Below are 12,903 nucleotides of genomic sequence, written 5' to 3'. Positions count from 1 at the left end.
CACCTCTAACTCCACAATGAAAAATGCTATGAAATAATGTAGTACTATTTCTACTAAATCTATGTCTTTTTGTTACAATTTTAAAGGTAATTTTAATAATGAACTACTTGTAACAAAATCAAAACTAGTGCACTTGAGAAGCTATGTCATCTTTTCAAGAACTAAAATTTTACATCAAAATTTCTATATTTTCGACAATAATTTAAAGGTAAATTTTAAAAATGAACTACTAATATATGTAGTAAAATTCAAGTTAGTCTTATTTTGCACTAAATTGATAAAACATGAATATCAAATGACGAAAAATTTGCTCCTAAGACAAATAGATTTTAGATAAATTTTATTTGAAAACTTAACATAATTTGAAAATATTGAAATTAAAAACAAAGATTATAGGAAAATAGATTAAAAACAAAATACCTTTAAAAAAGCAAAGAGATTGCCCATAGAAACTTAGGGCATGAGAGTCAAAAACAAAACGAATCAAAATAGAAAATACTTTTAATTTAAGAGACGGAAAAAAGTATACAACAATCAATTAACAAAATATAAATAGATTGTACAAGTAACCTACTAGGCTGCCAATTAATAATGATGAATGCCATTTCTTTCTCTAGACTCATCTAGTTTTAGTTGTCTCAATTACTTCCATCATAAGCATAGGTGGATCTACTATATAACATTAAATAGCACGTGCTACTTATAATGTTCTCTTTAAAATCAATTTTGAGAGAAAATTTTAGTCTTTACACTTTTTACATTTACAGATTAAAGATTTTAGGGTTTTTTTGTCTTTTAAAACTCTTTTTCTGACATACTTTGTCTTCATCCTCCTTTTTATTCGTTCAATAATTCTATTTCTTTCTCGCCCCTCGATGTTGTACTCCACTTTAAATGGAATCTCTCCTCCTTAGAAATTAGACCTTAGTCCTTGACTCCTAATACATAATCATTTTACAAATTTTTTAATTTAATTTATGTTTTTATTTACATCAATGGTCAATTAGTGTTATCCAAAGGTTTAGATTCAGGATCCGCAATTGGTCACAAGTCTTTATAAACAAACATCATATTGGTCACTCATCATCAGCAACAAGAAGAAAGGAAAGTGAGATGGAATTGGAGCATTTTTTTCACATGAATGAAGGGGATGGTGAGCACAGCTACTCTCAAAATTCTTCTGCTCAGGTAACTCTTCTTTCATAAACTAGCTTTCTTTTATCTGGATAAACCTGAAGAATCTCCTATAAATTTTTATTTTATAGAGTATATAATAGAGGTAACGTGTTCGAATATCAACTATAAAATTTAAGTGGAATATTTCACATAAAGAAGAATTTTTATGCTGTATTCACATTTTTATTCCAAATAAATAACAGAGGGATAAATTCTTCCTATCCTAAGTATAAATACTTGATCAACCCATAATTCTCCGTAAAAATGTTGGCTTTAATCTTATGATTCTTACTAATAGTACGTGTTTTTTTACTTAGTTTAAAACATTGATTCAATATACAACTTGCACGTTGCACCCTCCAATATATAGTCTCTAACCTGATTTTTATTAATTTTTTATGTTGGTTTTTGGTAGCACTATGATTTAATATTTAGTATAATTTATGTAATTTTAATAAAGTACATAACATATAATTAGATATTATTATCATTTTTAGCATTTTTTTAAATATATAAGTATGAATGTATGATTAAATATATTTTAGATTGAAATAGAGTATAAGATTAAGATAACAAGTTTGAAAGAAATTTTTGTAATAAAAAATAGTTCATAAGGACAATATGGTAAACAAATCTATGGCTTACAATGGAAAGGGGACAATTGAGGTGAACTTACCAAATAAAAAAATGTCAATTATAGTGAACTAGGTGATCACCCGTGCTAAAGCACGAGACATAATTAAAAAAATTTTATGCATGAATAATATAATCATTACATACAGATTAAATAAAAGTTAAGAAACAAAAATACGAATAATAATTTTTAAAAAATCACAACAATGAAAATTGAATAATAAAAACAATATTTACACATCATTAGAACATAATTATTGATTACTCGTCCTAAACATGAGCTATTTAATAATCACTATATGTAAGATCTATGTTGTAGTAATCGTTTACCCGTGTTAAACATGATATATAAAAATTCATTTTATCAAAAATTGAATAGACTATAAATACTCCAACGTATGTGATAGAGTAGATACACAAGATACATGCTTATTTTGTTTTGTAGACCAAAAAAATAAAGAATACTTGTAAGATAAGGAAAATATATTTTTGAAGAACCCAAAACACAAAGCTTTTCTTTCCTTTCGACATTCGAACATAAATTCAATTTCTTATCAATTTTCAACTTATCTTTAAATCAAATCTCTCCTTGAGATACCTTAAACTCCTATACTATATTTAGTTTTTAACAATTCTAATTCTTCAAATTCAACTATACTTATAACATACTGCCTTCATTTACCCAATTTAGTTTTTAACATTATTTATAACAATCAGAATTTAAATCATTTCAAATATATAAATTACATCAAAGTCAATTGTGATATTGATTGATTCATTATAATGCCATTTATTAATATCAATTTTTTATAATTTTTATGCACAATAAAATGCATTAGGGCATCAATTAATATATTTGAAAATGTGCACAAACCAAGTGAGACAAAGATAGTAAAGTCATCATACAATATACTAAAGAAATATCCCTTAATTTTAAATGACACTTTTTCAATCACTGAGTACTTGGCGAAATATAATTAACTTAAGTTGTTGATTGATGTGTAAATTTTAATTACCGCAAGCGCACGGTGTACGTGTAGCTACGAGTAGAACACAAGGAGGCGAGTTAACTAATTTGCTTGCCTTATAACTACAAGACATATATCAACAAGTAATTGGGTTGAGAAACTAATACTACAATGCAAATAAAACTAATAATTAAGGCTAAGACAATGATTAATATGAGAATAATAATAATATGACATCAATGGTGTACCCAATGGCTTTTTTATGTTTTCGAACAAGGTTGACCAAGCATATTTCAGACTAGAAGGGAGAGTTAGCACGCAAGAAAGCATATTTCAGACTAGAAGGGAGAGCTTTCAATTCTAGCTCAAGAGGTGTGGATTTCTCCTTGTTCATCTCCAACACCTGCTCAATTTCATTCACCTGCATAACCTCATTGTACAATTCAAGATCACCAATATAGTCACCCTCAAAAGGGTCTTCCCATCCCGGGACCTCTGCATTATCTCCCCTAGTTCCTTCAAGAAAGGATTGTAGGGCATCAACCTCGTGGTCCCATTTAGACTCAAGAGGTACATCTTCAGATATGTCAATTAGGTACATAGATTCATTTAGGACTGGGCACTCAGAAAGTCCCTTATCGCAAATTCAACTTTCTCCTCCCCCACACTCATAACCAGCTTACCCCTAGCTACATCAATCAAGGTACTAGCGATCGCAAGACATGGTCTCCCTAATATGATGGGGGTCTTAACATCCTCAGGTATGTCCATAATGACAAAGTCACAAGGTATTACAAGTTTGCCAATCTTTAAGGCCACGTCAGACAGGATTCCCTTAGGGTAGACAATAGTACGGTTAGCCAACTGTAATGTCATCCTTGTAGGGGTCAACTCATTCACATTGCGGAGTCTCTTATACATAGAGTAAGGCATTAGACTAACACTAGCACCTAAATCACACAAAGCTCTATCCACAGATATAATCCCAACAGTAACGGGAATACTAAAAACTACCCGGGTCAGCTAGTTTAGGAGGTAGGTTCCCAATCATGAAACCATTAACATTCACCTCTTTAGAGACCTGAATGATCTCATCTAGCTTCCTCCCATTGGAGCAAAGAGTCTTAAGAAACTTGGGAAAGTTGGGTATCTTAGACATTGCATCCAAGAATGGAAGTTTAATGGACACATTTTTCAACAAATTCAGAAATTTCCCACATTTCTTTTATAACTTAGCTCGCGCCAATATATGAGGAAAAGGCACGCGCTTAATCAAAATGTCAGTGACCTTAGACTTTGATTTATCATGTTTCGCATTGGTCACAGTGTTGGTGGCATCATTATCATTCAAAACAGTTTCATCAACAACCACATTATCATTTACAACAGGCTCATCAACAACCACATTATCAGGAAAAGCATCATTAGGTACTAGCTTTTCAGAAGATACCTCCACAAGGGGAGGGATCGGCTAGTTGCTTACCACTTTTTGTGGTAACTGCATTTACGGATTGGTCGGGCTCCTTACCCATGGGCTCTGGCTGGCTCGGGAATTGGTTTGGAGCACAGGTATTGATCTGTTGTGCTGCCTGAGATATTTGTGTCTCGAGAAATTTCATGTGTGAGACACTGTTTTGGATGTGGGTTCGTAGCAAGTTTTTTAGATCGTCAACCTCAAACCTGAGACTAGGTTGGGCTGTCTAAGCGTACTGCTTGTACGGCGGTGGGTGTTGGTATGGAGCTCGCTGATGCTGTGGATTTAGCACATTTGTGCTTGAGTAGGACAAATTATGGTGCTTATAACCTGCATTATATATGTTAGAGTGTGAGTCACCAGGAGGTTTACTGTACAGGGTGTTTGCCTCCTTGTAAACTTTGGGGCAAGTACTCGAACAGTAGCTTGCAACGCCACAAGTATCACATAAATTAGCAGCATTATTAGAACTAAAGTAGGAGCTTACCATGCTTACCTTAGCCATCTGTTCAATGAGATTGGCTATCTGTTTCGTGAGAGCCTTAATGGTCTCGGATTCAGCACTATTACTCTGGGACACTGGATCTCTCTCATTGCTACATGAGAAACCATTTTTGGCCATGGTCTCGAAAACTCTCAAGAGGTCATCTGGGAGCTTGGAGTCCATATCACCGCCACATGCGGCGTTAATCGATGATTAGTGCTTATCGAACAATCCTCCATAGAAAGATTGGGCGAGCAGCCAGTTGGGTATCTAATGTTGAGAACAACTAAGTTGAAGGTCTTTAAACCTCTCCCATGCCTCGTAAAATGATTCAAAAGGCTACTGCTTGAAAGTCTGCAGCTGTGTCCGGATTTGAGAGGTCTTTCGTGGGGGATAGAATTTGGCTAAAAAGCCATTGGCTAGTTCCTCCCACGTCCTATATATACCGACGGGCTCGGACTAAAGCTAAGACTTAGCTTTATCCTTCAGGCTGAAGGGAAAAATCCGCATACACACCGCTTCCATGGATAGGTCCTTAGCAGTGATAGTGTCACACCTTTCTATAAAGTCAGCGACATGGTCATGAGGACTCTCACTAGGGTGACCGCCAAATTTGTTCCTCTCAATCATTTGGATGGGGTGAGGCTTCAATTCAAAATTTTCTGTACCGAAATCGGGTTTGACGATACATGGAATGAAAGTTTGGGTGAGCGTAGGCGCACCCAATTGGCCAAAGGATTAGTTAGCGTTATTGGTCATTTGGTCTTGTTGTCGCCTTAACCGCCTTAGGTGTTCAGCGTTCGGCGTTCAGTCTACGTGCAGTAGCTTCGATCTCTGGGTCGAATCGCTCTAGAGATCGAGCTCTTCTATGCATTCAAAGAATTCAAACACAAAGGGGTCTAGGAGAGGGAACAACAAGCAAGTGGCAAGTAGTCAACAAAAAAAAAGAAGAATTTGTCGCCTCCTCGGCAATGGCACCAAAAACTTAATGTGCAAATTTTAATTACCGTAAGCGTACGGTGTACGTGTAACTACGGGTCGAACACAAGGAGGCAAGTTAACTAATTTTTTTGCCTTATAACTACAAGAAACGGATCAACAAGTAGTTGGGTTGAGAAACTAATACTACAATGCAAATAAAACTAATAATTAATGCTAAGACAATGATTAATATGAGAATAATAATAATATGAAAAATTCTTGGGCATCAAGAATCACCTATTTTTAACATGGGCATAATTAAACGAGATCTAATTAACCTCAAGCTTCCGCTCTATTGATCAATATCAGTTTAAGACCTTACTAGTGTTAATCCTCAAACTTCCGTTTTATTGGCTAAACTTGAAGGAATTTAACTTAAATATATCTTAATCCTAAATTAATCCTAATCTCAAACTTCCGTTTTATTGAAAAGGTTAATAAAGATATTTAAACTAAGATTCATTAAGCATAGGTTTAATCATAGACTCAAATTTCACACAATTAATCGATAAAATATCATCTCATGCTTCGAATTAAGGCTTTTACCCTAACCCTAGTGAGGAAAACTACTCACTAGACATGGTAATAAAAATGCAATTCATGATGAATGATGACTTAATAGAAACACTAAACATAAAAATGATGAGTGATTTCAACGCATAAAGATAAATAATAAAGCAATAAACAAAGAAAACTTACTAATTGAGAAGAACGAAAATGTAAATTGCAAGGAAATTTAATGTAACAATAGAGTTTAGCAACAAAGAGCTCAAAGAACAAAAAGAATTCTGAAAATTAAAGATTAAAAATTAAAAAACTAAAACTGTTATCTAACAAAGAGCTCAGCCTCTGGAATGCATTGCTCAGATCAGAAAGTATGCAACGACTCGTGGTATATGTGGGACGACTCGTGGCTTTGGCTCTGGACTATTATGTTGAGATTAGTAGACGTGCGGCGAGTCGTGACTTTTTGTGGGACGACTCGTTGCTTTTATTCTGGACTGTAATGTTGAGCGACGAGTCGTGGCTTTTTGGCACGGCTTAGCTACGACTCGTTTCTTCCCATTGGGGCTTGTTTGGTTCGATCTCTTCACTTCTTTTTAAGGGTCTTAGACCATTTCTCCTAGCCTTCACCCTCTTATCATCCCCGGGACCTAATAAAACTCCGATTTTTCCTCAAAACTTACATAAAATACATCATTAAGCACATGAGATAAAAATATCAAATATCACTTACAACACTACCTAAAATCCACTAAAACATCACACAAGGAGCATAAAATTAACACAAATAAGTGCAAATAATTGCACTTATCATTGATATATTTTAATGATTTTCCACATAGTAATATTTATAAATATAAAGAAGAATTTCAAATGTAGCATAATTATCAAATTACAATTTTATCTCATTTGCCTCTCTTTTCTAGGAAGACTTTTCTTTTGAACGCAACATTTATTTTCGGGTGCTAATAAATAGGAATGGTGTATTAAATTCATAATCATGCAAATGATCACATTTTATGTACCTTCACTTTGTTGCTCACCTTATTTGAATATCTTTAAGCCTTTGAGTTACCCATTTCATTTTTAATAATAATATGTTTGTTTGACCTCTTTCGTCTTTGCTTCGCAATAGAAGACAACTATTTTTGCAATTAGCCACTTACTCAATAAAGTTATTTATCAACCTCATTTATTAAACATAATATTATATAGAATGATGACTAATAATATAATATACAGTATAAATAATTATTGACTATAAGATATAGATGATTTCACTACAGTAAAATTAATATTTTTGTGACATAGAATTTAGTGACATTAAAAAAATATCATTGATTTATATTTTTAGTGTAATAATTATTAGTTTTTATTTTAAGTTCTACTATAAAGTGATTTAATGGCAATTTATTTGAACTTAGTGACATATGTAATTGGTATTTTAGTCTGTAATGGCATTTATGAGAAATGTCACTAAATCCTATGTCGTAAAAAGCTTTAGTATGATTTTTTATTATGTTGCTAAAATGTCAAATAAATGTTGTTAAATCCACTATAATACCATAAAAATTTAGAGTAGTGACATTAAAATTCAATATATATATCCCATTAAAAATGTTATATGTTGTATTATTTTATATATCAATATTATACTCTTACTTAATGTGAATACTAAAGTTGTTAATGGTTACTCTCTTATTATTGATTATTAATTATTAATTTTATGTTCAATTGATAAATTAATTCTTTAAGAAATAAAATTGTAGGACTTCTTTTAATTTATATGAATTCAATTAGCCCATTAGTACTTAGGTCAATTATTGCACAAAATCAAAATAACTCTAACAATAGATTAATGATTTGATCATTCCTTTATAATTTCTCTCATTTATAAGCTAAGTCTTGTAAATTCTAAATTATATAATCCCTCCGATTCAAGTTACTTGTTCCATTTATTTTTATTTTTTTTACTATTCCTTAATATCTCTTATTATATATCTTAATATAAAAGTTTAAACATAGTCAAGTGGAATCTTGTTTGTTTCTCAATATAAAGATTATTAATATAATTTTTATATTTTTTATTTAATTATGTTAAATTAAAGATATTAAGGCTGGAATAATTGTATTAATTAGTATGTGTGCGGAATAAAAAATTCCATATAACTATAATTTTCTTATACAATATCCGCAATATGTATAATAACATTGGATATTGGATGATGAATAGTTTCAGAACAATTCTAAAAAGGGTAAAAAGTATATATTTGACTTTTTTTTAGAACAAAAAATAAATTTGATGTTTAAAAATAAGAATTATATTTAGAAAAGCTATATAAATTTTTTATTTTTTTGTGATTTTTCTATGAGTACTAATTTTATAAAATCTATTTTAATAGGAGCGTGCATGGCAAATGAACAAAAGTACATTGGAGTATGCAATTCAATCTTTGTTATCAAAAGGAGGAGTATCATTTGATAATGGTGTAATAAATGCAGCTGATTTAGGGTGTGGTGTGGGCCCAGTTCCACTTGCTTTTGTATCTTTGGTGATACATTCATTGCAAAAAAAATTGAAGGAATTAAAATGGAAAAATGATGATAAAATAACTCAATTACAAATATACATGAATGATCTTCCCTCAAATGATTTTAAGTGGTTATTTAGAAATTTATTTAATTTGGATTTACTAAAAACAAGAAATCAAAGTGGGCCCTTATGCTTCTTGTTTGCTGCTCCTGGGTCTTATTATCAACGCCTTTTTCCAGATAATAGTCTTCATTTGGTTCATGCTAATTACACACTTCATTGGTTCTCTAAGGTTTGTTTTATTTTTATTCTTTTGCTTCGTCTTATTGTAAATTTTATTAATATTAACTTTTTATAATTTTTACTAAATACAATTAAAAATATTAAAATTGAAAACGTGCATAGACAAATATGCCAAAATTAAATGAGTCGGACATTTAAAAGGAAAGAGATAGTATGAATTATGAAGTAGTTGTTGGGAGTTTTTGGTAGATTGAAAGTTAACGAAATGTTTGAAATGCAGGTACCAAAAGTACTATCAAGTGAAGAAAGGTCACCAATAAACAAAGGACAAGTGTACATATCTGAAGCAAGTAGTGAGTTAGTTGCAAGAAGTTACTTGAAACAGTTTGAACAAGATTTCACACAATTTCTAGAATGTCGTTCTCAAGAAATGGTAATCCAAGGTCGTATGTTGCTCACTTTTCGAGGTCGACCATCTTCATCTTATTTCTTCACTTGGCAACCATGGGAGCTTCAAATCTTTACCACCACCCTTCATTCTCTTATTGCTGAGGTATATTCCTTTTGTTGTTTTTTTTTAACATATTCTCTCTTTCCTTTGGGTGTTTTATGTTGGATTTACTTTACTTGTGAAAAGGATTTCACAATTCTAAAATATTGAATTGTAAATTTGTATATAATATTTGATAAATAATCTTCTTAATACCATATAGTTTCAGAAAAAAGTAAACTTTATTAAGTGTGTAATATGTGAGTGCATCCACATGAGTAACCATAGGGTAACTGTCATGCACTAACATTCATCTATTTTATGGCGTATCATAATGCAAACATAATAGTCAAATAACTTTAATTGTGAATTTCTAAAAATTATAAAAATTAATATTTAGATAATATACATTAAAACGAATTTATCTATATTCCACATTAATATGTTTTTTCGTATAAATTAATGAAAATATTTATAAATTTTATTTGAGAACAACAAAAAATAATAGAGTTTGAATTTATTAGTTCAAACATTCAATTGCACTTTTGAAAAAAGTTAAGTTTATTTATTATAATTTTTGAAAATAAAATAGAGAGATTGAAATATTTGGCCGGATAGGTTGTTATGTTAAATTTTGGAAAGGAAAAACTTTAGGAAACAAATTATAAGATAAAGATTGTTGGTAGAGTGCTTTTGATTATTTCTGAATATTATAATGCAAATTTGAGGTAATAAAGAGTGAGGTTCAAAATAAACGAAAAAACAAAATATCTAGCAGCAATATATACTCAAAAAATCTAAAGGGTTTAAACAAAAAAATAAATTGCAAGTGTAGACTATAGAATACTCTCTCTAATTTATAGAAAATGAGATATTTACTTTTTAACACTATTTACTTATTACTCTTAATTTGTATTTTATTTTAATTTATAAATTAAAGTATAGTCAAGTGACATATTGTTTGATTCATTTCAATGCAAAAATTATTAATATCTATTCACTTTTTATAATATTTCGTTATGTATAATAAGAGATATTAAAAATTGAATAAGTGCATTTGATAATATAAAAAAATAAATATCCCTTTTTAGTAATTCGTAGAGTTGGGCCCTACCAGCACTCCTTGTTTAAATAAATTTAAAAGTTGACATTAATATTAATTTTGTAATTTTATTTATTTATTTTTGAAATGATATCAAATTGGTATTTACTTTGTGTTAAAAGACTTAAAAATAAGTAGTTGAGACCATTGCATTGATTTTGTTTAGGGATTAATCAAAAAAGAGAAGGTAGACAGTTTCAACTTCCCTTACTATTGTGGTTGTGAGAAGGATTTTGAGAGCATAATTAAAAAGCAAGGATCATTTGAAATAGAGAAGATGAAGACAATATCACATCATGTTGAACATAAAATTGAGGACAAATGGGAAAAATCCAAAAGGATTGCTAACTTCATTAGAGCCTTCTCTCAATCATTAATTTCACTTCATTTTGGAGAACACATTGTCAATCCACTCTATGATAAGCTTTGTCATTTCACATTCAAATATTTGGAAGATGGTTTACCTTGTGAGCATTTTACTGTTACTATTTTACTTTACAAAAATTAGCATTTTTTTTTTTTACCCAAAACATCTTATCATGTACAAGTAATTAATCGGAGGCCGACCCATAATTTTTTATTAGTAGGGCCTATAACTGATCGAATATATGTATTAATATGTTTTTTTTATTTTTTATAAATTTTATTGTAGAAGAAAAAATGTAGAAAAAAAGTGGTGTCGTAGACTTACCATGTCTCTGCCACTATGGGCTTGTAGGGGATCGGCCCCTACTGCCCACTCTCACTGTTCATACTTACAGTCTATTTTTTTAGTTTATGTTTATATAGTAGAGATCTGTTGGTGATGTTATGTAATGGTAAAGAAAGTCTTGATATTGCATGGCGCAACATGCTTTAAGTTTCACTAGTAACAATTTTCTTATATTGCTTGTGGTTGGTTTTTGTTAGAGTAGGGTAACGAATGCGAAAGCGTGGGCCTAAAGATGGTACGAAAGGTTAATGATCATAGCTTGAAGGTCTACTAATAAACCATGGTTATATACAAGTATTAAGGTGATTTAAGCAATAAAAGTAAATAAAAGTAAACAAGACATTAACATCAAGATTTAAGGTGGTTCACCATTAATACGGCTACATCCACCATCCTAAGCTAGTGTATCATTTTGTGTTTAAAGGATAGAAGAGCTTTGAAAGCTCATGACAAAATTGAAGGAATTACTTTGATGGAGAGTAGTGTGTGTGTATGAGCATTACATTGAGTAAAGAATTAAGAGTATGGTAAGGATAAGAATAGGAGACTCAAGCTTGTAGCTTGGCTCTCTACCTATATACAACAAGTACTACAACAATATATAGGCTAAAGGGAACAAGTGGGCTGAATTGTACACAAAGAAACAACAAGGCAGCCGCGTCTGATAGGTTACTCGATCGAGCCAGCAGGTCGAACAAGGAACAGGCTGCGTTTTTCAGCTTCTTTTTTTCTTGTTTCCTCTTTTGTGCAACTGTACGGTCTCCAAGCTTCTTTCTGTTGCATTTAGGACTGACTTTATACACTTTATATCCTTCACATGTCAAGCTAAAAACTCCAATAATACCATCATTTCCGATGTGTCCTTTACCATCAATTTTAATAAATACTTAAGGTCTAATAAACATTTTGTTACTCCTAACCTTTAAGCTAAATTTCTTCTACGTTTTAATTGTTATTTAACACATGACTAATTAATGTAAGACTAAAGTCACACTTCTTTCAATTTTCAATGTAAATAAGTAAAAAACGTAAGTCTATTTGGTATATTGTAAGAGAAGACATATAATTTTTCCATAGTAAGTTATATTGTCATATTTCTAGCCCTCTTAACTTAAAGTTTTTGAGTTGCTCACGGAATTAGAGTAGACGTAAGAAATATACGATCCATGAAATTTCATTTGGTTGTATTTTGTTTTTATTGACTGTTGCTCTTGAATGCATCTTTGCTACACTTGATTGTTCTTCAACTTTTATTACTCCCCCAAATTTCACAACAAATTCTTTAGATTGTCGGTTTTTCATGTACATTGTGAAAGTTTAGATTAAAGAACTACTAACAATGATCAGTGAAAGGTAACCCACACTTTTAACCCGTTTGTTCGACCGATTAAGGAGAAAAAAAATCAACATCATTTAAAAATTCAACCACACCAACTGCCACTTGTCCAAATCTCAACAGGTTGCTTGCAAAGTGACCCGCACGCATCAGAGATTGTCTGCCAGATGCATCAGATGCTACTGAATGCTGCCAGACGCGTGTTGTTGTTTGATTTTGAAAAATATTGTCGTTTTAATTAGGATATTGCTAAAGATCGCTATTCTT

General features: G+C 31.2%; 1 protein-coding gene across 1 annotated transcript; it reads left to right on the top strand.

The window, feature by feature from the left end:
* Positions 1–681: 681 nt before the first annotated feature.
* Positions 682–11,491, top strand: LOC130811070 (probable caffeine synthase 4). Its single transcript, XM_057677227.1, has 4 exons — positions 682–1,188; positions 8,623–9,045; positions 9,277–9,549; positions 10,755–11,491. The coding sequence occupies exons 1-4, from the start codon at positions 1,114–1,116 to the stop codon at positions 11,094–11,096; spliced, it is 1,113 nt and encodes a 370-aa protein (XP_057533210.1). The 5' UTR covers positions 682–1,113; the 3' UTR covers positions 11,097–11,491.
* Positions 11,492–12,903: the final 1,412 nt, after the last annotated feature.

The sequence above is a fragment of the Amaranthus tricolor genome, chromosome 4 (genome assembly GCF_026212465.1).
Source record: "Amaranthus tricolor cultivar Red isolate AtriRed21 chromosome 4, ASM2621246v1, whole genome shotgun sequence".
Taxonomy (NCBI): Eukaryota; Viridiplantae; Streptophyta; class Magnoliopsida; order Caryophyllales; family Amaranthaceae; genus Amaranthus; species Amaranthus tricolor.
The sequence above is the reverse complement of the archived record's forward strand: the minus strand, read 5'-3'. Positions and strand labels throughout refer to the sequence as shown.